At 48.7% G+C, this 24,809-nt stretch overlaps 1 protein-coding gene across 1 annotated transcript in view; it reads left to right on the forward strand.

Moving 5' to 3' along the window:
- TIMM50 (translocase of inner mitochondrial membrane 50) overlaps positions 1-24,809 on the forward strand; it is a 47,834-nt gene that overhangs the window by 4,349 nt on the left and 18,676 nt on the right. The window contains exon 3 of the mRNA XM_065420955.1: positions 15,418-15,439. Within this exon, the coding sequence (XP_065277027.1) occupies positions 15,418-15,439 (22 nt within the window). The remainder of the gene's footprint in view (positions 1-15,417; positions 15,440-24,809) is intronic.

Genomic DNA, 24,809 nt, shown 5'->3' on the forward strand with positions numbered 1-24,809 from the left:
GTGCTTGCCACCTCTTCGGCTTGAGCATGTTCCTGTTTGATGCCTGTGTTTTCCCGTGTCCTGAGACTGTAGACAGAAGCTGGGAGAATGTCTGAGCAAAAGTTCCCACAGATGCATTACGATCTGTATTACAACCCGCACATGCTGCCATGGACATGTGAATGGGCCTTGCTGATGGGATTGTGGGGCCTCTTCCACAGCCTACCTGTTACCTTCAACACCCTATTGTTCTTTGAAGGGCTGGGAATGGCCAAGTCTTCGAGTGAGCAGTTCTTGTAACGTGTATCTATCTGCACCTCTCATATCCTCCCTTTGATGCTGTTGGGGACAGCTGTAAGAGGGGAGCACTGGGTGAACTGGTGCCTCTCAGGGCTTCTCCCCTGCCCCTGGTGTTTTTAACCATTGAAGGAAAATGTTGTTTTCGCATCTTCCTATGTATTAGCTCTGCTTGCAGCCATGTTTACTGGACTGGGTGTCCAGACCAAGCTTTCTTTAAACTGGTTCTCTGTGTGCTTTCCCTGGTGTGCCCAGTCTACTGTTTTACCCTTGTCCTGCCTTCCATCGTGAAGTGACTGGAAACGGTGTCTCAAAACAGCCGGTTAACGAGGCTGCAATTCGCTCTAGCCCTCGCTGCTCACTCTTGCATCCCGTTTAGTGTATCTTTGTTCAAATCCATCAGCATTTGTAGGAAGATGAAGGCCTTTGGCTGGCCTTTTCTGTGGAAACTGGGTCCCTGCTCTAAGGATTTGGTAGGAATTTGTTTCTCCTTTACTGTCCCCTTTGGGAATTGATGCACGTGCCACGGATCCTCTTGAAGCTCACCTTGCAGAGGGGAGTAATTGCTGGGCTCTCTGGCTCCTGGAGGGCACTTTCCCCATTGCCTATGTAAAAATCTCTCCTCTTTTAGATCTCTCCTGTGTTACCGGAGGGCCCATTCAGGTTGTTTTTTGATATGCAGCACGAGCCATGAGCCCAGTTGGGGCATTAAGGTGTGAATTGCTGCGGTGGTTTTGCATTGCATATCCTCATGGCGTTCTGTATGGGGGAGAGTGGCTTTCTTTTTTGAAGTGCCTCTTGGCTTCCTGGCTGCCCTTTAAATGCAAGGCTTGTTTGATGTTCAGGCAAAACTCCAATTCCTCACCTTGTTGTGAATAGTGGCTAATTGTCATGGGGGGAAGCGCCCCATAATATCCCCCTCTGGTGCAGCTGAGGGCGGCACACTTCCCCGGTATCCTCAGGTGAACGACTTCACCGCCCTGGATGGGAAGTTGGAGCCTATGTGCTGACAACACACTTCTCTCACGTCCCCGCAAATATCCCTTCTCACCTTGGGTAGGCAGCAGGTCTCGTTGCTGTCGGCACATGCCATCTGCCCGTGTGAGAACCAGCCATGCTAACAAGCCTTTTCCGGTATAACTGGATTCTTTGTAGAGCCCGCAGGGTGTTGAAAATCATCCCTGAAATACAAGGAGTTAGTGATCTGAGGGTAATTGTGACAAGATTGTTCCATTCCTACCCCCTCCTTCAACTGGGGGGGACCGACTCCTGCGTTTACACAGTACGGGGCACAGGTGCTGCCTGTGCATCTCAGTAAGTGCTCTGCTGGTCCCAGGTGAGACTGATGCTGCTTCACATGGATACCTCTCAGGCTATGGGAGGGGCTGCACTGGGCTGTCCTTCTGTTCCCAGAAAATTTCAGATGTGCAGTAGGTGAGCGATACTGCTGGGATTATTTCTGTGCTGATCTGCTTGTCAGCTCAGGAATCTGTGCGTGTCCAGTAGACACTTGCTCTTGGGAGGGAAGAGAGAATCTGTGTTCTCCCTCTGCCCACAGGTGCTAGCTCTGTCTAGATTGTTATGTAGCAGAGAGGCCACGGAGGCCTTCACCCAGCTAGCTGTTCTTTGATGTAACTGCAGACCCGTGGTTCTCATAAGCGCTTCACGATGTAGTTATCTCGTTGCTTTCCTCTGTGGCAGTAAAAACCCCTTTGGCTTTCTTAATGATCCTATCTGCTTAAATGTCATATTCATGTGACTTGCCATAATGAGATGTCTGGCTGGTAGCAGCAGAGCAAATGTGCCTGGTTGGGAGGGCTTGGCACACTTCCCATCTCCTTGAGAGTCCCATGGCATCCCGTAATTGTATCTGACTTGTCTGGTCACCTCTCCGTTGACTGGCTGTAAAATGGGGGAGCTTTTGATCTGTCTCTTTTCCCACACAGCTCTGCTCACGCTCCCTTTTTTTGGCTTCTAGACTGGGACTCGATCTGTTTGTTACAGTCCAGAGAAAAACTTCCTCTTTCCCGGGAACTTTTAAATGTAATATCTGGGTGTTGAAAACACCCCAGTTGCTGGTGGCTTCCTTAAAAATCTGGATCATGCCAGCAAAGAACAAAACTGCAGATGGGATGTTAGTCTGGAGCAAAGGAAGGGAATTGGGACCAGATCTTTTCAGCAGATGTCATGAGATGTGCTTGTGGAATAAAGGGATGTGATGTGTTGGGTAGATGAGATATGACTCGAAGGTGCAAATGAGGAAAACAGGGAAAGGCATCCAGAGAATTCAATGGCCTGCTCCTGTTCCCAGGATGTTCTGACTCTTGCGTGAGCATAAATATGCAGGCAGCTATTGCATGCTAAGTAGTATTATTAACCCTGTTTATTACCGTAATGCCTATGGGCCAGTCAAGATCAGGCGCTGTTTTGCTAGGCATTATATAAGCACAGGACTGTCCTGAAGCTGCTGTTGGAGATCGTTACAAAAAGTTTTTCTCCTTGAGGCTCTTAAACCAGCTGTTCCAGAGCTGCTCCCCCTGAAAATCTTACACACTGTCCCTGTGGCTAAGGATGGTCCTTGATTGTGGAAAGTGGTTACTTAGATTGGAACAGGGACAATCTTTTTGTTCTGAGTTTGTACACGGCTAGAACCATGGGGTCCTGCTCCATAACTAGGGCTCCTAGGTGCTACTGTAATACACCAAATAGCATTAAAAATGTACAGCACCTAACACAGTGGAGACCTGCTTCATGACTAGGGCTCCTAGGGGCTATGGTAATACAAATAATAAGACCTGGCCAGATTCTTTTGGAAGCCTCACACTTTCCCTGTTTCGGATTTTTCTTTTGGGTTCAGCCATCAAGACAGTGAGTGCAGGCTGGCAAAAGGCAGTAGCTCACACTTTGAAAACTCCTTTCTTGTAGGTGAACATGGACGTTGACTGGGGATGACATCTGCAAAGGACTTGATTCAGTAAGAGAGGGCAGGGGACTGGACTCGATGACCTCTCGAGGTCCCTTCCAGTCCTAGAGTCTATGAATCTATGAATTGTAGAATGGAAGAGTAATAGTACTTACGCTGAGAATTTACATAGTGCTTTCCAGCTGTTAGAGATCTGTGTGTTGTCACCCCTTAATGTACAAAGCTGCTCCAGTCCCGTACATTATGTTCAGAAGACCTTGTCTCCAGTAGGAGTTATGCGCTATAGTATGCAGACAATCCGGGTCCAGGATGGCAGAAACTTTTTCAGTCTCAGGTTGTCTCATGTCCTTGGCCTGGTGAGATCTTTTTTCTTCCCTATGTAGCCAATATCCTTTTTTTAGGTGTGCACCAAAATCCAGGAAGCCAATGGGAAAGATGAAAATACAGTGCTAAATGCTGCTTTTACTACCGGGAGTCAACAAGCCTGCTGGAGCTGGAAAGAATTCTGTACGCCTACCGGGAATGCCTACCTGGTACTGAAAGAGCGTTCTTCCCCAAACCACCTTTGTGGAGTCCTTCATCAGCAAAAGGGCGTATAAACAACGTGCTGCCCTTTTAAGAGCCAAGCACATAGGCTCCCCTTAACCGAAGTCCATAGCAAAGGTCTTGGCTCACTTCAGCCAAGTCCTAGGAAAGGTGATGTAATCCCGTTGCACCCGTTGGTTCTCCTTTTGGCACAGCGCTCTTGACTCCCGTTGCTGGACTGGGCCCCCAATTCCCCACAGCGTATTGCGGGAGAGGAGAATTAATTCCCTGCAACTGGCCCAACCCGGCTAGCCAGGACAGCACCACGCATTCAGGGGTGGTATCTGGGGTCCTCCCTGTAGCTCAGGGAGAGGGTTTAACCCCCTTTCCTGACAGCCTCTGAATGGGCTTTGTACGCTCAGTCTCCCCAAGCTAAGGTCGGGAGCATGGATTTTCAGTTGTCTTGCCAGCTTCTCTGTCTAGATAGCACTGTTGAGCGTTAAAACCTCGTTGAGCCAATGTGAACTGGTTGAGTGTGGGGCCAGTCCCCCCTGCCCCAAATTAAACTGCTGCCTTGAAGCTTGTTGTTGTTTTAAAATGCCCAGGCTGCCCTGTCAGTTGCAAAGCCGTGTGACACACGATAGGAGCCTAACGTGTTCAGAGTAAATGTTGGCCTGCTTGCCATACAACTCTGGACTCCGAAGGTGAAATGAATTCGGAATGAATGACCTTCCCCCTCTCCCCGCTAATGGGAGGGTCAGGCTGTTGATTCGTACCCCTCCCGTGCGTGTTACCCATAGAAGAAGCCGCAGTGCTGGATTCCTACCCTGAGTCTGTGGCCATCGGGCGATGCCTTCATTCGAAAATCTGGCATATTTAGCAATCTGGAGAAGTAAGTTAGTGCAGAGGCTGAAATTGCTGTACAGTTGCGTGTCAGATACGCACCCAACTTGGTAAGAGACTGACTTCATTCAGTCCCCCTGTGGCCCCCGCTGACGAGTAGATGGTGTTAAGGAGGGTGCCAGTGCTGGAAGTACCGTGCTGCAGGCACGTCTGATGGGTTTGGCATTGGAGTGGGCAAGTGATGAGACTGTCCCTGCTTTTGCTTCCTTCTTCTTTGTCTGTGGATTTGTCCGAGTGGGGAAGTGTTATAGCAAACTCTGCTCACGTTGACTGACAACCAGGAGAGATCTGACTGCAAAAAAGTAGTCTTCCTGTCTGCTGGCTGACTAAAAACAATGCATTTAGGAATGGATAGTGCTGGAAAAACTGCATGAAAGCTCACGAAGTGCCAGGATTATATGGCATTCGGGTCCTCGGTGTATGTCCTTTTATTCCAAACCTGGGCACTGTTGCTGATTTCTTACATATACACCTCTACTCCTATATAACGCTGTCCTTGGGAGCCAAAAAATCTTAACCCGGTTTCACCTATAACGCGTTATATCGAACTTGCTTTGATCCACCGGAGTGCGCAGCCCCCCCCCTCCCGCCCCCTCCCGGAGCACTGCTTTACTGCGTTATATCCAAATTCGTGTTGTATCAGGTCGCGTTATATCGGAGTAGAGGTGTATTAATATGAAACTCTGCCAGTGACATAATATTGCTTTCTGGGGAGATGCAAATCCAAACAGGTTTTTTTATTTAATTAATCAGTAATGGAACCACCTGGAGGTTCTCGAGTAGTTACATGGTTTTGGTTTGTTGGTCTAATTTGATAATTTTTGTTTTTAATTGAAGTTAAAATTGTATGACATTGCAGTTAAAATGAAGGCTGCCAATGTACAATGGTTTCTCGTGTCTTTAATTAAAAAAAGAAATTCAAACTATGCTAAATTGATGTCTTGGTCTCTGAAACGCAGGGTGTTTGGGATTAATTCTCTGTCCAGGGTCCCTCATCCTTGTTTCACTCCAGTCTTTTTTTTTAACATAGTCCCAAACTCTGCAAAACACAGCCGTGATTCATAAACTTCCTTGCTTTTAAATGATCAGTCAGTTACGATATGCTGCTCGTTCCTCCCATGGGCTGTTAAAAATAAACTCTTGATCAACAAGCATCTCGGCCTCAATCCTGCATCCGCTCTCTGCAGACTCGAGTTCAGTAGCAGTTTCCGCAAAGCCGCCACAGATTTGGGACTCCCTCCTCGATACCGAAGCCTAGATCCGTAGGGAGATTTTCATATGCTGGGTGTGTGTGTGAGATTTCTTTTTGCAGCAAGCTGATCCAGCAGCCCTTGAATTAAAGTGAACTTTTCACTGAAGAATGTCACTTGTTCTGCTGAACAGCCATTCTGGTCCTGCACCTGTGTCAGGACACAATGAAACTTGACCTTCTCCATTGCCTCCTTGTGTGTGTGGCTGGGGCTTGTTCTTTGACTAGTTAAGTTCCTTTTTGTTTGGTGTTGTGGATTCTATAGGGCTTAAACAGCTGGTCCATTATTATAGTTGTCTTTTTTTTTTTTTTTAAGTAGGCAATTGTTCTTGGCATTGAAAGGGCCTTCTTTCTCTAGTCACCTTTTTCTGCTTGCATGTGGTTAGTGGAGCTTGGGTTGGAAGCTGACTTTGATTTGGGTTCTAGCCATCAGTTCTGGTACAATTTTCTTTGCCAGTGAAGTTGGCCACAAGACGACTTGTGTATCGTGGAGGGGGGTCAATGGTGAGCTGTATTGTAATTATAATTAGAGTGAACTTAAGAGAAATCTATAAGGGAGTCCACCTTCCCAAGAGCCTGTTAATTCCTCATTGGGGTATTGCAAGTGGACAAGCAGCAGAACTGAATGAGAAGAAGGATGGCCCAGTGTTAGGGTGCTAGCCTGGGACTGAGGGACCTGGTTTCAGGTCCCCGTTCTTCCACAGATTTCCTGTGTGACCCCGGGCAAGTCACTTAGCCTCTCAGTGCCTTGGTTCCCCGTCTGCAAAATGAGGATAACAGCACTGACCTACCCACGGGGGTTGTGAGGATAAATACAGTCAATGTGGTGAGGTGCTTAAATACTACAGTGGTGAGGTGCTTAGATAGGTGATAGCAAAAGGGACTTCTGGACACTAAACGGCTTTGCTATGCTTTTCCTCCTCGCTCCTTAAGCCCCAAAAACACGTACATGCTTTAGATGTATTTTAATTTGGGATCAGACCCTCAGAATGAAATTTCCACTGTCCAAGCCCTCCCCCGCCCTCACCTAATGAAAAACCTTATCCATGCTGACTTTAAACCAGATTTGAACCACATTGAAATCTAATTGTAGTCCAGTAGGGTTACAGTGTTGTGTAGGTAGGGTGAAATGCTCTTAGAAGAGCAGTGTGTTTAGCTTGTGTATATATATACACACACACACTTGTGAGGGAGGTAAGAGTACCTTAGCTATATAAGCTGGTTGCCTTGACCACAATATGTCATCCTTCACGCATCTAAAGGTGTTAGTCTAGCTATATGGTTCTAACTGTTAAATTTTGGGGGTTTTTTAAGTGCAGCTGGGCCATACGCTGTGTTAAATTTAAATTAAATTAATGGAGATATCGTATCTCATAGAGCTGGAAGGGACCCTGAAAGGTCATTGAGTCCAGCCCCCTGCCTTCACGAGCAGGACCAAGTACTGATTTTGCCCCAGATCCCTAAGTGGCCCCCTCAAGGATTGAACTCACAACCCTGGGTTTAGCAGGCCAATGCTCAAACCACTGAACTATCTCTCCCATCTGTAAGCTTGTACGGATGTGAGTCATCTAAAACTGGGTGAATTTGTTTGACTGAATCTTTTCTCAGCAAAAAAATGCAGACACGGTGACTACAGAACACTTTGTGAATTTGTGGCGATTTTGCCAAATTGTTTCAGTTAAAAAAAAAATTCCAAGAAAAAACCATTTAATTTTGAAAATTTCAAAGCAAAATGTTGTTTTTCCCCAGTTCAAAACAACTTTTTGTTTGGAAACTGACTTTAATATTATTTTGTTAATTGAGCAACTTTTATCTTTTAATCAGAAAGCTGGCTAGATCGTCGGGCTCAACGGGTAGTGATCAATGGCTCCATGTCTAGTTGGCAGCCAGTTTCAAGCGGAGTGCCCCAAGGGTCGGTCCTGGGGCCGGTTTTGTTTAATATCTTTATTAATGATCTGGAGGATGGTGTGGACTGCACTCTCAGCAAGTTTGCTGATGACACTAAACTAGGAGGCGTGGTAGATACGCTAGAGGGTAGGGATCGGCTACAGAGGGACCTAGACAAATTAGAGGATTGGGCCAAAAGAAACCTGATGAGGTTCAACAAGGACAAGTGCAGAGTCCTGCAATTAAGACGGAAGAATCCCATGCACAGCTACAGACTAGGGACCGAATGGCTAGGCAGCAGTTCTGCAGAAAAGGACCTAGGGGTCACAGTGGACGAGAAGCTGGATATGAGTCAACAGTGTGCTCTTGTTGCCAAGAAGGCTAACGGCATTTTGGGCTGTATAAGTAGGGGCATTGCCAGCAGATCGAGGGACGTGATCGTTCCCCTTTATTCAACATTGGTGAGGCCTCATCTGGAGTACTGTGTCCAGTTTTGGGCCCCACACTACAAGAAGGATGTGGAAAAATTGGAAAGAGTCCAGCGGAGGGCAACAAAAATGATTAGGGGTCTGGAGCGCATGACTTATGAGGAGAGGCTGAGGGAACTGGGATTGTTTAGTCTCCAGAAGAGAAGAATGAGGGGGGATTTGATAGCAGCCTTCAACTACCTGAAGGGGGGTTCCAAAGAGGATGGAGCTAGGCTGTTCTCAGTGGTGGCAGATGACAGAACAAGGAGCAATGGTCTCAAGTTGCAGTGGGGGAGGTCTAGGTTGGATATTAGGAAACACTATTTCACTAGGAGGGTGGTGAAGCACTGGAATGCGTTACCTAGGGAGGTGGTGGAGTCTCCTTCCTTGGAGGTTTTTAAGGCCCGGCTTGATAAAGTCCTGGCTGGGATGATTTAGTTGGGAATTGGTCCTGCTTTGAGCAGGGGGTTGGACTAGATGACCTCCTGAGGTCCCTTCCAACCCTGATATTCTATGATTCTATGAAAACAACTAAAATTTCATTCAACCCAAAACTTTTTTTTTTTTACTTTTTAATTCACCAAAAATGTTGTCTTTCAGTTTGATTTGAAATGATTTTTTTGGATTGCCAGCAAACCAAAAAATCCATCATCTACCCAGCTCTAGTCAAGTTGTTTAATGTGCGACTGGAAGGTGCTCAGATGCTACAGTGATGAATGTGGGATAAAAATATATCTTGAAGCAAATGCAGTTCCAGACTTAAGTTTCGGAGTTAATATTTTGAAAAATGTAATAGTAAAAATAATAATTTTAAAAGAAGATAATCTATGTATGGCTGAAGGGAGTCCCATCGATTTGCTAAATAAGGGATCTGCAGGATTCCTGGTTGACTGATGCATTCTAAAAGTATTTCCTGATAGTGCAGAATAAATTCCTTAGCACTTTTCCTTCCACCATGTGTTTCCAGTTTCTTTTCCTTTTATTGAACTTACACTACAGCCTTCAGTCATCGCTACATATAGTTCTGCTGCAGCGAAGGCATAAAGCTGTCCTCCGGACAATAGGTGAGAAGGAATAGCGTGAGCTCACAGCACAACAAATTCAGACCCTTATTTTATATAAGGCTGGGGACACTTTATGTGGTTTGAATGGGCAGCCTGTTCATTATTGAAATCTTGGCCGGATACACCTGTAAACTTATCAAGGATCTGATAGAAGGAGGCCTTCAGTAGCGGTAATGGCTGGATGCCGTGCCTTTCACTTAGGGGTTGTTGGCTCACGTCCTGCCCGCTCCATTTGATCTTTCATTGGTCCTCCTCTTGTGAAATGAGTTGGTGGATCCTAGTCGTGTTTCTCGTGAACAGGTTTCCACCTTGCAAATGAAGTCACAGCAGAGAATGTGCTGGAGGGAAGCACCTGCCTCATTGTAACTCCAGGTTTCCAGATGTCAAGGCCTCCCCACCCTGGCATATTCCCTAGATTTCTGAATTCTGTATCTGCAACAGCTGGTCAATGGAGGGGGGTGATTCTGGCAAATCTTCATCTTGGCAGAGTGGCACCGAGAGGTGGAAAGCCAGAATTTCAGTGCTACAAAGCAGGAGACTTTTGTGTTTGACTGCTAGTAGAGAGCTCACCTGGCTGCCTGCTTCACTCATCCCTTGGGGGCCCTGTGGGCGTGTATTATTTCCTTGGTGGGTGTGTGGAGGAAGTGGGGGGGTGTTTCTGACCTCAGATACATGCTGGCAGCACGCAGTTTGAGCTGTAGTCTGTTAGATTTTCCTTTTATTCAGGTTTAAACCATCTCCTTGCCCCAGTAGACCATTATCCAGCCAAGCTTGGGCTTTATCTATTAATACTCAAGAGTATTTTGTGATTCCAGGTGACTTCCTGTTGCTGCCACTTCACTTTAGTGATTGGTACAGTAATTTAAACCTCGTTATGTTCATGGCTCAGGTGACGGTGCTGCAAAGCTCTCTGGGAAATGAACATCGTTTTTTTCTCCTGACAGCTGTTGTGGGGGCCACTCCCTTTCATGGCCCTTGAGAGGGTCAGCTGTCCGTTCTTTTCATCCTCCTGATCTGGACATGCATTAAACAGGGGAGAGGGATTAGGATGAGAGGGACTTTGTTTCTTTTCAGTGGAATGGCCGATGTAGTGCTCACATTCACAGCAGGGGAATTGCATCCTGAGGGGATGTTGTCTTCACTTAAGCAGTTGTATAAATCCTGTTTGACCTCTTCGATGTGAGTCTAAATAAAAACATTTGATTGGATTTGCTCTTTCCTGACTGGTGGGAGGCCAGCCAAAGACAGCCGGTCAAAATTATCTTATCTCCCTGGTTCTCCCAGCAGTGGGATGTTGGAAATCCAGGGGACGCCCCCCACAAACATTCGTCCTCATCCCTTAGGGGGTCTGACTCATGGGCATCATGTTGGCTTTGCTAACTTGCTCTCCAACCCTTTATAATAGAGCCTGTTTTAAAAAATTCAGGCTGACTCCTGACGTAGCTGAGCATTTGGCTTCCTGACGCAGAGTCGAACAATAACCTGTTTTTGTTTTGTTCCTGCTTCCTTCCCTTCTTCCCCTGACCTCTTTCATTCAGTGTTGTCAGCTCTGTCCACAGCAAGAGACCTCAGAAATGGTTGTTTTGTGAGCCACGTGTTCATAAAATGATAGCATTATCGTGTACAGAGAGAGCCCTTGATCGATATCCTCCATGACCTGGAGCAGGTTGGTTAGCAAGTTCTAGGGATCTGTAACGGGGCTCCCAGCGCTGCTGATGGACGTGCAGCCTGGAAGGAAGAGCTCCCAGTTAAAGAAGCATGTCAGATTTGCTTTCTTCTGCCACCCAGATCTCACTTGTTGGGTTACTTTCTGAGCTTGCTGCTTTCTCAGGCTCCTTTCCTCGTTAGGTGGCACTGTGGAGTTAACACCAGCCGGTCAGCCCTTGCCGAGCTTTCTGTGGGAATGAACTCTGCTAGCAGTTGAGGCTGAGGTAGGAGGTACCCTTTCCATTCTCTTGCCATCTTGGACAGTTTCAAATGGGGATTAAACAGGCTCAGTTAGGCCTTTGCGTATGCTAGCCATATCTTGAAATGGTTTTCCAGCTACTCTTGACTGAGGTATGTTTTCTGAATTGAGATACGGTCAAACAGCCTCCTCCTAAAAGCCTGGCCACTGGACCTCAGGCTCCTCCTCTTTCAGCAGCACACTCACTTCACGCGCACACATGCTCTATGTTTAAAGAGCGGTGCAGTTATTTGGGGGGTTTACGGTGCCGCATGGCCTGGGGTTGCTCTTATCCTAGACTGAGATGCCATTTATAAGTAGAAATGCTTAGGGGGGACCACCCTGCTGACTAGCCTAGAGATGCATTAGTAGGACTCAGCAGGAGTAGTGTTTAAAAAAAAAAAAAAAAAAAGAAATCTCTCACTGTCCCGCATTTAACATCCTGCCACAGGATTACCTGCCCAGTGGGGAATTGTACCCTTTGCTTGCTGTACAGGTTTCCCACCTCTCCCTGTTACGGGCCAGGGCGCCAGCTGAACTTCCTCTCTGGCATCAGGAGGCAGCTTGACACCATATCCTTGTAGCTGGACCAGAGGACAGCGCGGGTGGGGAGATGAAATTCACAACCCGGTAGCCACCATCCCTTTCATCCTGGCAGCCGGGTGACCTGCAACCCCTGAAACTGGTCCTAGCAATGGTTGGCTGGATAGGTGTGTGCAGTTGGAGAGACGGCACTGATTCAGAAAGAGCACCGGGTAGACCTGTAGATGCCTAGTTACTCTCTCAGGAGTAAGGGCATGAAAGGGAACGGACCTTCCATTCATTAGTGTGTGACGCTCTGGGAGATTATGGTGAGATCCACCTGAAAACACAGCGCCCAGCCACAGAACAGGAGATAGCAGACTTTATTTTTGAGCAGCAGCAGCAGCTCCTTTTGGAACACTGCCTGTGTGTGTGTGCTGTTGAGGGGGAGAGCGTACTACAGCTTCCTTCTGCCAACAGTCTGTCTAGGCCGTCTGGGTTCGGTTCTGGTGACTGGCCAGTGACTACTTGCTGCTGCCCAGAAGAGTAAATATACTGTCCGCTACAAAAGAAGCCCATCGGTGTGATGTGACTAGGGTTAGAAGCGGAACAGCCGAGCTTCTGGCCCACAGCAGGCAGCAAGGAAACCGCTTGAGAATGATGAGAGCGTCTTGTGACTTTCTCAAGTGCCGAGCTCTGTAAAATATACTCCGCGTTCTACAAAACACAGAACGTGACGCAGTCCCGACACCCAAGAGCTCCTAATCCGATTCGGGCAACAGATGAAGTGTTAAGGGGTGATTCCCTTCAACCTTAAGGCTGGAGCAGCTTTGGAGGCACTTGCACGCCTCTTCCCCTTCTTGGTCTGGACCCTAGCACACAACTTAGGGAATTGGACCCTGGACGCTGGCTGGGTCATTTGGCCAGCAAATCCATGCCTGATTGCATCCTGTAAACACAACTACAGGGCCATGCAGTCTAATATGCAGAGGGGATATTTCACCTCCAACTCCCGGAAGGTACAAGAACTACTGCCCGGTGGGGGCAAGCTTACCTATGGTGGGGAGCGGGGGTCCAGTTGCTCAATGCAGGCATAAGCAACTAGCCTGATGGATGTCACATTAGCCTCGGTGGAAAACAGACAGTTAAAGACGGGCCTAGGGTCCTTGGAACTTTATCTAAGGATCGTCTCCAGGCAAGAGCCTGTGTAGCGACTGCCCTTTTCTTATAATACCAAGCACCTCTTATTCATCCAAGTGCATTATTATCATTCTTTGTATTGCAGTAGTGTCTAGAGGCGCCCTCTCCCCCATCAATGAGCAAGACTGCCTTGTGCCAGGCGCTGTGCAGATACAACATCAAGATTGTCCCTGCCACCCAAAAGACTGTACAATCTAAATGCATTGATTTATTTGGTTCACAACCTGTGTATCCTCTACAGCAGGGGTGGGCAAACTACGGCCCATGGGACACATCCAGCCCACCAGCCAATTTAATCCGGCCCCCGAGCTCCCACTGGAGAGCGGGGTCTGGGGCTTGCCCCGCTCCCGTGCTCCAGCTGGGGAGTGGGGTCGGGGGCCGCTCCGCATGTACGTGCCGCGGCTTCGTGCAGCTGGCGGAAGCAGCAGCATGTCTGCCCTCCAGCTCCTACGCGTAGGGGCAGCCAGGGGGCTCATTGGCCGAGAACTGCGGCCAATGGGAGCTGCAGGGGCGGTGCCTGCGGACAGGGCAGCGTACAGAGCTGCCTGGCTGTGGCTCCGCCTAGGAGCCGGAGTGGGGACGTGCTGCTACTTCCGGGAGCTGCTTGAAGTAAGCCTACACCCTTGAGCCCCTCCCATGCCCCAACCCCCTGCTCCAGCCCTGATCCCCCTCCTGCCCTCCGAACCCCTCGATCCCAGCCCGGAGCACCCTCCTGCACCCCAAACCCCTCATCCTGAGCCCCACCCCAGAGCCCGCACACCCAGCCATAGCCCTCCCCTCCTGTGCCCCAGCCTGGAGCCCTCTCCCGCACCCTGAACCCCTCATTTCTGGCCCCACCCAGAGCCCGCACCCCCAGCCAGAGCCCTCACCCTCTCCTGTACCCAAACCCCAATTTCGTGAGCATTCATGGCCTGCCATACAATTTCCATACCCAGATGTGGCCCTCGGACCAAAAAGTTTGCCCACCCCTGCTCTACAATGAGCCAGGGTTCAGAGGTGGTGATATCTGAACTCGTTTGCATCTCCTCAAACCTAGCCTGACCCACCCAGAAATTGGACCAAATTGTAGAACGTGAAAACAGAACGGTTACAGTGATTAGTTCAAACACACATTGATCAAGTAGAAGTGTGATAAACCTCTCAAATCTCTCCATCCTCATCAACGTGGATCAGTTGTCACACTGGCCTTCCTGCTGGGCAGTAAATGAAGGCACCTCAGGAAACACCTCCCTCCCCCCCCAATTCCTTCTCCAGCTTTCTGTTTGTATTACTACTATAGAGCCGCTTAGAGCAACTTTGAAAGTCCTTCTGCCTTCCTAATGAATTCTAATGATGAGCTGCTTTTCCTGTCTCTTGGGATCATCACCAGATAAGGATTTTGTACGTAACTGTATTTTAGCTAATTCCCCTCCCCCTCCCCCAAGATATGCCCTTCTTTGTAAAAGAACTGTGATGATTCAGACAGCTTTGACATTACCGTGGGGTTTTCCTTTAGCAAAGGAACATTTATTACTTGTATTATGGTAGTGCCTACAGGCTGCAATTGAGATCAGGACCCTGTTGTGCTGGGCACGGTATAGACACGGTTCCAGTCGCTTGTGCCCAAAGAGCTTCCAGTCGACATAGACGAAGGGCGGGAGTGGATTATATTCCTGACTTAACAGATGTGGGAATTGAGATGCAGAGAGGTTGTGACCTACCCAAAGTCTGTGGCAGAGCCAGGATTTGAACCCAGGTGACCTGCATCGCTCACATGAAGACGGCTCTTCCTCTACCCCAGTGGAGTTCAAAGTCAAAGTTCCCCCTGAGCGACGGGCGCATCGGGTTGACGCAGTCTAGGCACATCAGTTTCAGTGGAGTTGGTCAGGCCGTAAATAAGAATGGGATTTGTTCCTGTATTTTTTTTTCTCTGTCATCAGATATTCAGTTTTCTGTCCTTGCCTGTTACGGTTTCAGCTGTTCTTAGCAAAGGGTCATGGGATCTGAAATATTCTTTATAGCCATTGTGATATATTGCATTGAATCATCTTGTTACAATAAACATGCTGCTCATATATGAAACGTGCCAACAGTTAAGGCCTTCCTGGTTGTCAGACATCTCAGCTTGGTCCTCTTGTCTTAGACAAAAAGCTGATGTAATTAACTGATGTCAGGAGTTTTCGTCCCCTCTCCCCTCCCCGAGGGAGCAGGCCCAGTTGGCCTTGCCGGAGTGCAGTGCCTGCCGTGGGTACAAGTCCTCAGAGTTGAACATGCTATCAATGCTAGCGTTTGGGTAAGGGGGAGAGGCTGGCAGCTGCACCCCAGCCAACAGATGTATCTGAATATTCATATGTTTAGAGATTAATCTTTCTCTTAATTAGGCAAATGACTGTGAGGGTGTCTCTAGCCATGCTGTGTAATGTAGTGGAGTCAGGAAAAGAAGAATAACCAGCCACATCTCTTTTCTTTCCCTACAGATCCCAGACGAATTTGATAATGGTGAGTAAAGCCCCAAACCTGCTTCTAAGTTGGCTCAGTGCTTTGGGCGGCTTCCTCCCCGTGAGCCCTTGGCAGACAGACATGGAAGAGGAGCTGGTGGAGGGGTGCATGTGGGGCGGGGGGAAATACATGTCGCTCCTGCAAATGTGAGCTCGGTAGCGCAGATGGCTCTCTTGATAAACAGGGCAACTCACTGGTCATTGGGAAGTCAGTGTGAGATGGAACAGAAAGGCCCTTCTGCTTCAGGTTGGAAAGATGGCCAGTTTTAAAAGCCAAGAGTGCTGGCAGGTGCAGGGAGAGAGACATTTGCCCTTTCTTTTCCTTATTCATCCAGCGCTATCCCCCTGTGGCAGGACAAAGTAGCTGCCCTCAAGGAAACTTCTCAGACTTGGCTGCGCTACCTGCCTTCCCAAAGCCTCCCACTCTCCCCAAGCAGGAAAGCGACTCGCTTTGGATAAACACGTTTGTGTTTGGGCTTCTGAATTCTGCGCCGCGCGAGCTGGGTTTTTACTCGGTGCCTGTCACTGTGCTAAGAGATGGATGTTTGTGCCGGCGGGGTGCTCTTGGATTTGCCAGTAGACACCTCGTTTAAACTCTTCTCCTAGACAGAGAAGCACATCTGGGCTCAATGCTTCTTCGTGCTGTTGTTCATGAATGATGAAAGTAAGGGATTCTACAGTAACCTGTCTGGGGAGTGGAACTGGCTGTGAAATGGCTCTGGACTCAGTGAATCCATTGGGAAGTTGGCTTAAAGTACAGCCTTCTACTTGATAAAGTAGAGCCTTCAAAGCGAGGTGATGGAGAGCAAAGGGTGAAAACAGTCCGTGGTGAGGGCTTTGGTCAACTGGGAAGCGAAACGATTTCCTGTGGGCCACTTTTGTCATCTGCACGTGGATTTCTGATGGAAAACGTTTCCTTGTGAAGGATGTAGGGATGTTTTTTCCAATGGAAGGGTCTGGTCCAACAAGGTTTATGACCACAAATGAGTATGTGCACACCCCAGAGGGTTTGGCAGTCTATAGTCAGCACTGTTAACGTGCTCAATTGAGTTTTACCAACGCGGAGTCCGCTTCTGTTTGACGTGCTCCCGTCCTCTTCCGAACCTCCAAACTCTCATTTGGAGCTCTGAACCTTGCCACCTGCATATCACTGCAGCAGAGTTTCCAGCTAGTCCTCTTCGGTCAGAAATGGGGCTGGAACCCCTCTGACTCCTGAAAGAAACCATCCGCTGCGTTTTCCTCTTCCAACTTTTGCTGCAAACGGCGGCTTCCATGTTCTTTTGGTCATCACAGGAAGAGATTTTTGGAGAAAAGCAACAAAACTAATAAGGAAGCCACAGCCGCTGAGCACCAGGGAACGCCTGAGAGCTAAATCTTGGCTTGACTCAATTGCAGGAGCCTGTGCATATTTGAAAGACAACAGAGCCAAGGAAGGAGAAGGACTGAGTGTGATTTTTTTAATGAGAGGCTGGGCCCAGTGGTTAGGGTGCTAGCCTTGGCCTCAGGAAACCAAGGTACAATTCCCTACTCTGCCCTGTGTGAACTTGGGCCAATCGCCAAGCCTGTCTGCCTCGGTACTATAAAATGGGGATAGTAGCATTTCCCTGCGTCGCAGAGGCAATGTGAGGAGAAATTCATTCGTGTGTGATGCTCTGATACTGTGGTGATGGCGCCCAGATAGTGCCGTAGCAAATGGGTAAGAGTACGGGGGTGAAACTGAGAGAGGACAGCTTAGGCACTTTCAAAAGTACCTAAGTGACTTAAAAGCGCATGTTCCGTTGACTTGCGCTTGTTTGAAAATCCCGCCCTGAGGCTGAAGGTTGGGGAAAGCTTCCTGAGAGTGAGATCTCCAGCTGTGGAACAGTCTCTCCAAGCCAAGGCGCGGCTGCTCTGTTACTTGGGGCTTAGGACAGAACATGAGCAAAGACGACTCCTGGCATTGGGTCCCTAAGAGAGCCGGAGTGTTTTGAATTTGATTTTTCTCATCTCAGAGTGACTGTTCAGTAAAACCATTTCCTCTCTTCACATAGATGTAGAGTCAATGTCTTCAACTCTCCCCTTTCCAATTAAACCCTCCCATTCATCATCCTCCCACAGCCCTCCTGGTAACATAGAGCGATAGGCAGAAGCAAAGGTGTTTGGGAAATGAGAATCGGGTGGCAAGCTCCTTTCCTGTTGCACTGTAGATCAAGGTTTTCAGAAGCAGCCAGCAATTTTGAGTGACTCACTTCTGTGGTACCCAGTCTGAGGAACCTTTAAAGGGCCTGACTTTCAGCAAGGGCTGAGCGCCCCGTCCTCTGACAATCAGGCCTTTTTATGATGTCTCGGTTTGGGTACTCCAAAATCACTGGTCACTTAACACAAATGGCCCTCGTGAGAGACATGCATAGACCGTCCTGTCCCTTCACACAACTCATAGTGTCCTTTGCTTAGGGAGATTCTAGGAAAACTGGACAATATCTTCTCTCGAAGGCCTAGGCTAGACTTAAAACTTATACCAGCATAGCTGTGGCAGCTAGGAGTGTAGAAAATATCACCCCTGCTAGTGACAAAGCTATGCCACCAAAGCCCCCAGGGTATATGCAGCTATGCCAGCAGAAGTGTTTCTATTGGCTTGGCTAATATCGTTTGGGGAGACGGTGTTTCTACACTGCCAAAACTCCTTCCGTTGGCGTACGCCGTGTCTATTCTAGGGGGGCTATGCCGGCGTAGACCGGGCAGCACAATCAGTGATACGCATAGGCTCTTAGCCCTGGTCTACACTGGGGGGGGAGAAAATCGATCTAAGTTACGTAGCTGAAGTCGACGTACTTAGATCGACTTACCGTGGTGTCTTCACCACGGTGAGTTGACTGCTGCTGCTCCCCCGTCGACTCCTCCTGCATCTCTTGCGGCGGTGGAGTACAGGAGTCGATGGGAGAGCGCTCGGGGGTCAATTTATCGCGTCTAGACTCGACACGATAAATCGATCCCCGCTGGATCGATCGCTGCTCGCCGATCTGGCGGGTAGTGAAGACATGCTCTTAATTCACTAGGCCTCTGTTTGACTTGGATTCCTGTGTGGTTTTCTCTTCAGTTTCCCCCCTGGATATCTACACTTGTTTTTCCACCCTGGAAGATGGGGTTTGTTCCCATCTTCCGGAATTGCCTGGCATTGCTGCAATCACCAGCATAGCATCGGGATTCTGGGACAGGAAAGGCTGTGGCCTTGACTAAGTGGACTATCTAGGTTGCAGGACCTGGCCTGGTGTTTAATTGCTGTTCCATGTGTAGCTGAAATCGTGTCCATTTCCATATTAATCAGCCCAGGGTTAACACTGTAATTAAAACCAGCTGAATTGGTAATGAACCAGCACCAAAAGCAGCAGCTGAGAATGAGCCAGGAGCCCTCCTGACTGCAGAAGATGAGCTCGATATTCGCTCAGGTTTCCATTGCACAGGGCCCGCTCAGCGGCCAGCTGCAAACAAATCCGCATTGTGGGATCATCCCAGGAGGCCCGGGCGCCTCAAAGGCCAGGATGACGATGTCTATCGGTAAAGCTCTCACCATTTTTTAACATCTGAAATTCACTAGCAAAGATCACGTAAAACTCCCACCTGAACTCTCTGCTAATCTGAGGCATACGGTGATCTATAACCCAGGCACAATTTCCCACCCACCAAAGAATGAATGGTTTGACCCCTTGAACCTCCACAAATTAAACGCTCAAAAATGCCAGCCAGTGGTTTTTAGGAAGCTTAAGAGGTCCATCTTCATGGGACCAAAAATCCTCAACAGAGACGTGTTCAGCATTCGTCTTTTTCTTTTAGATGTATATCTGAACTCCGTAACCTACTAACTTAATAGAACCACCCCAGAATCCACCAATCAAGGTGTTAGTTCCAATATTTGTGTCCGGTTGTGCCCAAGAATGGGCCAGGAGTTTTCCAAACCTGAAGGGGGAGGTGTGCTCCCTGCTGTTCAGAGTGATCCATAAACCAAATGATCATATGGGCTCCAAAATCAGTCACTTGTAATCTCACCCCATCTTCCCTGCCACTGCCATTGTGGAATAGGAGTACCATTTTGAAACCATGGAAAAGGGCTGGGCTGGGAGATTGTAGCAGTGCCAGAAATTCTGGCCTTGGAATCCGGGAAATCTGCGTCCTCTTGTTCATCCCTTTCCTTCATGGGCATGGAGAGAACAGGACTGCTTGCATTGCCCATGACATGCTGATAACTTGATGCAGAGCGGCAGGTGCTAAGTGACTATAATCAAATCTCATGCTTTAGGGCTTCAGCCGCTTACCTGCAGCGGAATTTGTTCACCAGTGCACAGTTTTTCTTGGATGCAGAGGGTATTTTTCGCCTTCCTCTGGAGCATCAGAGACTGGTCATTGCTGGGATGTGCTGGACCATGCTCTGAGGTCATGCAGCGAATCCTCTCTTAGCTGCCTGGCTGGTGCATCTCATTCTCCTGCTCAGGGTCAAACTGTTTGCCAGATTCGGGGTCAGGAAGGAATTCCCCCCCAGATCAGATTGGGAGGGACTTTGGGGTTATTGATTGGGCTCCGGCTGGGATCATCTGGGCCTGCCTCACCTAATCAATTCCCTGCCACTGCAGAAGCCTCGGGCATTGGTGGCACCTCAGCCTCTCCTGTTCTCTCCCTGCGACTCAGTTTAGTTTCCTGAGGACAGAAATTCTTTCGGTGCAAGCTAAGTCATTGACTTACTATAGGGGCATCTGTGAATGTCCTGTGCTATATGTGAGATCCGACTAGATGATCAGTTGGTCTCTTCTGGCCTTAAACTTGATGAAACTATATGGGCCGCAAAATCAGTCCCGTGTAATCTCGCCCCATCTCCTCCCCTCCACCCTATCAAATTGTTGAAAGTGGGCATAAGTTTTGGTACCACAGAAGAGGACTCCTGGTGAGTGGAGGGGCAGTTTTGATCACTCTGGCAGCACAATCACAGCGCTCCGTTCAAACCTCGGCTGGTCAGTGGGAAAGTTGCCTCTCCGATCAGGTTTACAGATATCTTCCCCCCTCCGCCCCCCCACGTTGAGTGTGTGTTTTGCTACTACTTCCAAAGCTACATTCAGGGCAGTTTTCACACCCCGCTTGGTTATACAAGCTATGGAATTATTTCACTGTGATGTTGTTGGAAACCCATCTGGTAAAATCCCAGCCCGACCGAGGATTTAAACTCTTTATTTTGGCTGCCTGGAAGCACAAATGTCTTTACCACTTTTTGGATTTAGGTGGCAGAGAAATCTGGGAGGAGAGCAGCTCAGTAGATGGAAAGCTGGATTATAAATATGTTAATTCTTTAATGTGTTTAAGCTGGATAGTGAGTGAGCAGTAATAAGCGTAACATGCTCAGCTCCCCCTAGGGAAAAAAAAAATCAAGAGATAAAGTTACTTTACAATTCTAATCAGCGGAGTGAAAGGGCCAGTGTTTGAGTTGCTTCTCCAGAGCAGATGTACGGGTGCATAAACAGCGTGTGTGAGTCTCTTGTCGAGGGCAGAAGGTCAGGCAGGACTTGTGCTGGGATGGGAGGGTTAACAATTCTCCCTTCCCTACCCATCCCTGGGCATCACTGGGGGTGGGGTGGGGGGGTGGAGCAGAGTGGGAAACTGATGTGACATTGAATGAAGGGGAGGGGGGAATGTGGCGCTGTAGTATGTCTGTCCCCAAGGGCTGGGAGCCATAGGCTTTCCAGATGCCGCCCTTCTTCGCCTGTTCCACTTGATGAACAAAGAGCAGGGGCAGATTTCAGGAGAGAGAGCCCCAAGGGGGTCGGAGTGGTGGGGAAAGGTCAGGCTCTGACAGCATCCTGTCGCAGCGCGGTCTCTCATACCTTCGTCCCGTCCAGCATGCCTTCGCTTGCTTAAGATCGTTCTGCACCTGCTCACTCATCTGTTCCATGGATCGGCGTGCTGAAGGAGCCATAGACTCCACCAGGCTCTGACCCCCCAAATTCACCTAGGCCCCAGCTCTCTACTGCCCATGGTTCCTACTAGGCAAAGCTTTCCATATCTCCCTGATAAAGCCCACATGTTTCTGGATTTTCTTCCTACAGTGCGTTGAATATTCTGAATACCTGCATCAACACAATGCCATTGGGTAGACCTATTTGGGTTGCAGCACACCTCTGAATCATGCAGGCTGACTGTTCATTTGCCGTTTGCAGCGTGTCGGTCCCAGGATATTAGCGAGACAAGGTGGGCAAGGTAATACCTTTTATTGAACCAACTTCTGTTGGTGAAAGAGAGAACTCTGTGTAAACTCGAAAGCTTGTCTCTTTCACCGGCAGAAGTTGGTCCAATCAAACAGTGGTTTTCAACCTGCGCTCTGCAAACTAAGATTTCCAAAGGGGTCTGCAGCTCCATTTGAAATTTTTTAGGGGTCCTCAAATGAAAAAAGATTGAAAACCACTTCAATGAAAGATGCTACTTCACCCACCTTGTCTGTTCGTTTCACAGCATTTAGGAGCATAGTCCTACCAGACGGCAAAGATCTGCCAGATTGTGGAGTGGGGTGGGTGGGTGTGGGTGTGAAGGGGGGTTACGGCCCTTATTCCGATCCCAATAATGCAGAATCTTAGTGAGAAAGTTTCAAGCATACGTCCTGCTTCGTCCTACAGTTTGTAAGGGAAAATAGCAAAGCGGTGGGGGAGGGGGAGGCTGACTTTCAGAGGTGTTGTGCTCCTACTGAGTTGAACCGGGGGTGCTCAGCAAATCAGACCCTTTGTTACTTTTGCCCCCTCCCTAAAGGAGCCTGGAAAACAGAGGCAGATGGAACTTTGCTGAACACTTTCAAAGGCAGAAGGTCCGGCGAGCGGAACACTTTCAGATCAAACACGTACAGAAACACACGGAGGAGGCAGGGCCTGGGCTTTGTCTGCCCGCGGACCCCTGAGAGCGAGTGAGCTGGGATAGGAAGCGCTTTTCACCTGCTCCGTTCAGCAGGCCTGGCATATGCTCCGTCCAGATTAAAAGCCATTTTTCAGTCAGTGGCCCATTGTCCGACATAATAGAAAACTCCCCCTCCCCCTTTTCCTCTCTCCAAATCTCTGGCTAATTCTCCGAGCTCTTCCTTTTAGATTTAAAGATGAACGGGTTGGGGTTAACATAATTGTTTAACCACCATGCGCCAGCCATCATGTGACCTAGAATAATCTGTCAAGACACTGCAGACCTTTTCTTCACCCCCCCTGTGTTTAAAACAATGGGTACCTACTCCCCTGTAGACATGCGGCAGATAACTTTCCACTATAGAGCTGAGCGCCCTCTCCCCAAAGCTATTATGTGTTCTCGGTTTTCCTGAGGTCATGCTAAACACTTAGCTCTTCTATAGTGCTTTTCAGCTGTAGGCTGCAAGCTATTGTCCTCCCTGTGTTACAGAGGGGAAAAGCCAGGCATGGAGAATGTTGTGTGTTAGTTTCAGACCTGGAAACTGGTCAGTTTCTGAGCTCTGGTCAGTTTCAAACCTGGAAATCGAACCCAGGTGTCCGGTCTCCCAGCTGCCTCCCCGGCATGCTAGAATTTTCAAAAGGGGGACGTTCGCTTCAAAAAATATGAATTGGTGTTGCAGGTCTGTAATATTCTGCATGGGAGGGAAGGGGACAATTGGACACAGAGTCCAAGTTTAAAACATGATCCCCGGCCAGTAGACGGTAAACTGCAAATGAGACTTGGGTTTAAAACAATATCTTTTTTCCCCCCCTGGTTTAACTTTTCCAGGGTGTGTGTGTGTGTTTTGTTTTGTTTTTTAAACCGTTGCATCTGACAGACAGTCAAAGTCCAACACAGCCTTGGCCGTGGTCAGATTCCCCTGGATGGGCCTGCAATTGACACCTGAATCCCGCTCTCAACGGCCCCATCGTCATCCGCCCCAGCTGCTCAGTCTGCATTATCATAACAATTGCCCGCAAATTATGTCCCATTCAGTGCGCCTGCCTTTGATTGATTAACTTACAGTTTCTGTTTGAATAACTCTGGCCGCTAAGATGGTAAAGCTGTAATCTCAGAGGGATAGTTAACAGCGATGGTGTGGGGACTGCGGACTCAGTCACACGCTCTCTACAGCCTGACCCCTGCTTATGGGAACATCTGAAGAGACAGGAGGCCAGTAATTGAAAAATCCATTCCTTGTGTGCGTTGGGAGGGGCGGAGGATGCTTCTGGCTATGCAAGAGCTGCATCAGATGGTCTGGATTGCCAGACAGCAGCCCACACTTCATCTGCTAGCATGGCGGAGGATTGGAAGACACACTGTTGTATATTTTTGTTCCTGCACCACTGAGTGTTTTCCCTAGACTTCTGCTTTCTAGACACAGCCTCGGTGCCCCCAAAAGAAGTGCTGTCATTGGCATCTCATTTAGGGCAGCCTCCCTCCCTTTTAAAGGTATGGGCTGAGATTTTCAACCGTGGCTAGTGATTTTGGGTGTCTATGTGGGTTTTTTTGAGTATCCAGCTTGACCCCTTAAAGAGAAGGGGCCTGATTTTTAGAAGGATGCTGCTCCTTGTTTTCTGAGAATTCCCTTTAGTGCCTCAAGTTTGGGGCCTCCCCAAAATCTCTAGACACTTGAGTAGTTCGGCCCTGATTGGCAGCTAAAAACTATGTTTTTATACTGTTGTGCATATACCTTCCTTCCCCCTCCCCTCCTTTCACTCTCCGTTCATCCCTAAATTATGTTTGCCAGTTAAAGAATGAAATAGTTTGGGGTAACTTGCCCCCACCTCTCACTGATGCAACAGAAGACCTGTATGATGCTTGTAAATAACAGAAATGAAGCCTAAAATAACCAGTATATTTTAACGCATAAATTGCCATGGAAATTTTGCCAGTCTAGTTTCCAGTTCTACTTGCTGTCACCCGCCTCCCCCGCCCACTGAATTACCTTCCAACCCCCTTTTTTGGTGATGATGGAAAACTATCTTCTGCCTCAAAACAAATGGCTGCTTGGGGCACCGTTGTGCCGGGCGCTGCACGGACCAACTGAGATCAGGGCCCCCGTTGTGCCAGGCGCTGCACGGACCAACTGAGATCAGGGCCCCCGTTGTGCCGGGCGCTGCACGGACCAACTGAGATCAGGGCCCCCGTTGTGCCGGGCGCTGCACGGACCAACTGAGATCAGGGCCCCCGTTGTGCCGGGCGCTGCACAGACCCAGAGTAGTAACCGCCACTCGTTGGGGGTGGTTTAATTATGCCAGTGGGATAGAGCAGCTACATGGGAGACCATACAGCTGTGCCACTAGCCTTAGAGACGGACCCTGCCCCAAAGAGCGTACAGTCTAGACAAGGGGTGGGCTGGAAAATAGAGGCATAGAGAGGAGAAAGGACTTGTCTCTGGTCAGAGAGCAGGTTGGTGTTAGAGCTGGGAA

Source organism: Emys orbicularis, chromosome 21 (assembly GCF_028017835.1).
Source record: "Emys orbicularis isolate rEmyOrb1 chromosome 21, rEmyOrb1.hap1, whole genome shotgun sequence".
In the NCBI taxonomy this organism is placed as follows: domain Eukaryota; kingdom Metazoa; phylum Chordata; order Testudines; family Emydidae; genus Emys; species Emys orbicularis.